Here is a 3,327-nt window from a genome sequence, read left to right as displayed (position 1 = left end):
GGTCCAACCAGTTCAAGTCTTTTAATAAATTTTCATTTTTCATGAATCGTGTCTCAATACTATTTTGAATAGTATCTATAATTAAAAAAGTATCATATTTAAATTTATTATATGGAGATATAATTCTTGATTCATCATAACACTTTTCCCCAGAAAGTTTTTTTTTTTTTGAAATACGTTTTATTGGAAAATCTTCTTCAATATTAATTAAATCTTCACAAAAGTGATTATTAATTTTTTTACAAAAATTTTGACATTTTTTATATAAATTTAATACATACTCATTATTTCTTTTTTTAAAGCAGCTATCATATTCCATGCTTGTAAATAATTTATAGTTTTAGTTTGTAGATAAATTTACACCGGAGTTGTAGCTGAATAAATATCAAGCAATAAATTAGATATACATATAATTTCAAATCTTGACCAATTACTAATCAATGATTTAGCAATGAACTTAGATTGTGAATTGAAATTGCCATGACAAACTGTGGTTAAAAAAGTTAATAAAGTGGTAAATTTAGTGTTATTGACTTCTTTATCTTTACTCCACCACCTAGTTGCACCAATTTTTTGGAGTCTATAAAGTTTGTCATGACCAGTATGTTTTACACTAGTAATAGATGTCCAAGTTTCATTCGTTTGTGGGAATCTGATAAAAAAACAGCGGATTGCTCAACTAATCCAAATAAGTCTTCAGCCAAATTAATATCAGTACTACATTCACTCATTACCAAATTTAATACATGCCCCATACAGTGTGTGTACACAATGTTTGGATTCACACTTTTTAAATGAGCCTGTAAACCGTTATAAATACCTTTCATATTGGCGGTACCATCAAATGAACATGCAACAATATCATTTAACATTAATCCTAGTTTTTTTATTTCTTCTTTTAATAAGTTAAAAAGGCCAATACTACTAGAGCAGTGGTTCCCAACTCAACAATAGGCACGGACCACTTTTATAAATTTTTCACCGTCACGGACCACTCCCTGATTTCAACCCCCCTCTTTATATCACTTATTTTTTTTATAGTTTTATATAATATAGTTTATAATTTCGACGTACAAAATAAAATCAGAAATACAGTTGATATCGTGGAAAAATAATTTAACTGATTTATTTAAAAATTTAGTTTAATAAAAAAAGTTGATACAAATTAAAATTTTACATTTTACGAACTTATATTAATTAACTTATTCAATGAGAAAAAAATGTAACAAATTTATATTATTGAGTATTAATGTGACTTATTAGGGCGCGCTTCTTTTACCAGTTGTGAAATTCTTGGAACGATGCTGTTGCTTAGTGCCAGTCGCATATCATCACTTGGATTCAGACGATTTCGTTGTTTATTTTGTATAGATAATAGTGAAGAAAATCCTTGCTCATATAAATATGTGGTTGAAAAAACCATGAGGAAACGTAATGCTGTTTGCCGAATGTTTGGATATCCCATGGCCTTTTTACACCAAAACTCCTCTAAGTTTGTACTAAATTCAAACGAACTCTTCAAGTTGCTGTCGTTCTGAAAATCTATTAATTCTTCTTGCATTTCTTCTTGAACGTTGTTGACTTCGACAGTGAAAGGATTACGAATTAACTTCTTAACAACATCAATGTCTACTACACCATACTCTGGAAAGTATCTGGTAAATTCCTCTTTAAGGATTCTTAAGTGTTCTAATACATTATTCTGAATATCTTCTGTAAAACATTTGTAGTGTTCATCATCAATAAGAACTCGCAGGTTAGGAAATACAGAATAATTTTTCACCTGAATTTTGTCAATCCAAAGATTTATCTTGGAGACAAAAGCGCGAACTTAATCTTCAAATACGAAAATATTTGCGGAACCTTCAAGTTTAACATTACCAGAACCTTGCAGTTACAAATTTAGGTGATTTAAGTGGACAAATATATCCGCAAGATATGCAATTTGTATTTCAATTTTTGGCTCACAGAGTTGCTCATATAAATAGTTCATACCTTTATCGATTAAAAAAAACTTCAACTCCTCTCGAAGCTCAAATAAACGTGCCAACATATTTCCTTTCGAAAGCCATCTTGTTTCAGTATGAAATAGTAATGTTTCATGCTCAGCGTCCATATTTGCACATAATTTTTGAAAAACACGTGTATTGAGTGCACTATTTTTAATAGCATTCACTAACTGTATGGATATTTTCATCGCAAAAGCTAGGTCTTTTGGTAATGTTTTGGATGCCAACGCTTGACGATGTATAATACAATGCGTAGTTAATGTGGTTGGATTTTTTTGTTTTACCAATGTAGCTAAACCTGAACGTGACCCGAGCATAGCAGGAGCGCCATCGGTACAAAATCCAGCAAGATTTTCCCACATTAGTTTATGTTTTTCAAAATAATCAAGAATTATTTTCATAACGTCAACTCCTTTTGACGTAGTTTCTAATACTTGTGATAGTAATAATTCTTTTTTTATTGTATTATCTCCACTTAAAAATCGAACAAAGATTAGCAATTGACAACATTGTGCTACATCCGTACTTTCGTCACACTGAAGAGCAAACCATGGAGATTTTTTTATGAGGCATATAAGCTGTTCTTCAATGTCTTGTGACATATTTCCTATTCGCGATTTTACAGTGTTATTTGATAAAGGAATGTCTTGTATTTTTTTTGCTGCTTCCTTACCTAAAATCTCTTCTGTGGCTTTCAACAAACACGGTTTAATCAAAGTTTCACCAATAGTATGAGGTTTTTTAGATTTTGCAATTAATAGGGAGATCTCATATGAGGTATGAAGCACTTTTTCAGAGGTTTCAAATCTCGCACCACTTGTCCCAAGTTTCATTTTTTTAAAGTTTTCCTTCTTACCTTCAAAGAATTCTCGAGAACGATTACTAAAATTTGGGTGGACTGTCTTCAAATGTCGTTCCAATTTTGCAGGTTTTAGTGCATCTGTTTAGACGACGACGTCGTCACACACTGTAATCACGGTTTGATAGGGCTTCCGGGAGTTCCGATAGTCGCCGTAACATACTCTCTCACAATTTTCCTGTACCGCGATTGTAAAGTGGCGCAACAACGGACGACAAGCTCCGGATCAATCCGAATGTACCGAAATACGATCTAATAGTAGATCCATTTTGATCGTGGCACGAGTAAACAGATCTTTGTGTAGTCGTTACCGACACCGTCACCCCGTGAAACACTGTCAATTGTTCATAACAACCTGTTCAGCGTCCAAAACCAGGTCGCCATCAAGGTTTATATGCCAATTATATTATATACTATATTTCTCAGTTTGTTTTATCTTACTTATGTGTATTAATTTTG

General features: G+C 32.0%; 1 protein-coding gene across 1 annotated transcript; it reads right to left on the bottom strand.

Annotated features, from left to right (window-relative positions):
- Positions 1-1,246: 1,246 nt before the first annotated feature.
- LOC112592314 (protein ZBED8-like) lies at positions 1,247-2,842 on the bottom strand. The gene is made up of 3 exons (XM_025336332.1): positions 1,969-2,842; positions 1,847-1,887; positions 1,247-1,783 (listed from the first exon to the last, which is right to left on the bottom strand). Exons 1-3 carry the CDS (start codon positions 2,840-2,842, stop codon positions 1,247-1,249), a joined length of 1,452 nt encoding a protein of 483 aa, XP_025192117.1.
- Positions 2,843-3,327: the final 485 nt, after the last annotated feature.

Source organism: Melanaphis sacchari, unplaced genomic scaffold (assembly GCF_002803265.2).
Source record: "Melanaphis sacchari strain LSU unplaced genomic scaffold, SCAv2.0 Contig1687_pilon_pilon, whole genome shotgun sequence".
Lineage (NCBI taxonomy): Eukaryota > Metazoa > Arthropoda > Insecta > Hemiptera > Aphididae > Melanaphis > Melanaphis sacchari.
This window is presented reverse-complemented; position numbering and strand designations above follow the sequence as displayed.

Coding starts and splice junctions, on each gene's coding strand:
- LOC112592314 (XM_025336332.1), bottom strand. CDS start 2,842: ATGAAACTTGGGACAAGTGGTGCGAGATTTGAAACCTCTGAAAAAGTG. Junction 1,888..1,968: donor CTATTTATATGAGCAACTCT/GTGAGCCAAAAA, acceptor TGTAACTGCAAG/GTTCTGGTAATGTTAAACTT. Junction 1,784..1,846: donor AAGGTTCCGCAAATATTTTC/GTATTTGAAGAT, acceptor GACAAAATTCAG/GTGAAAAATTATTCTGTATT.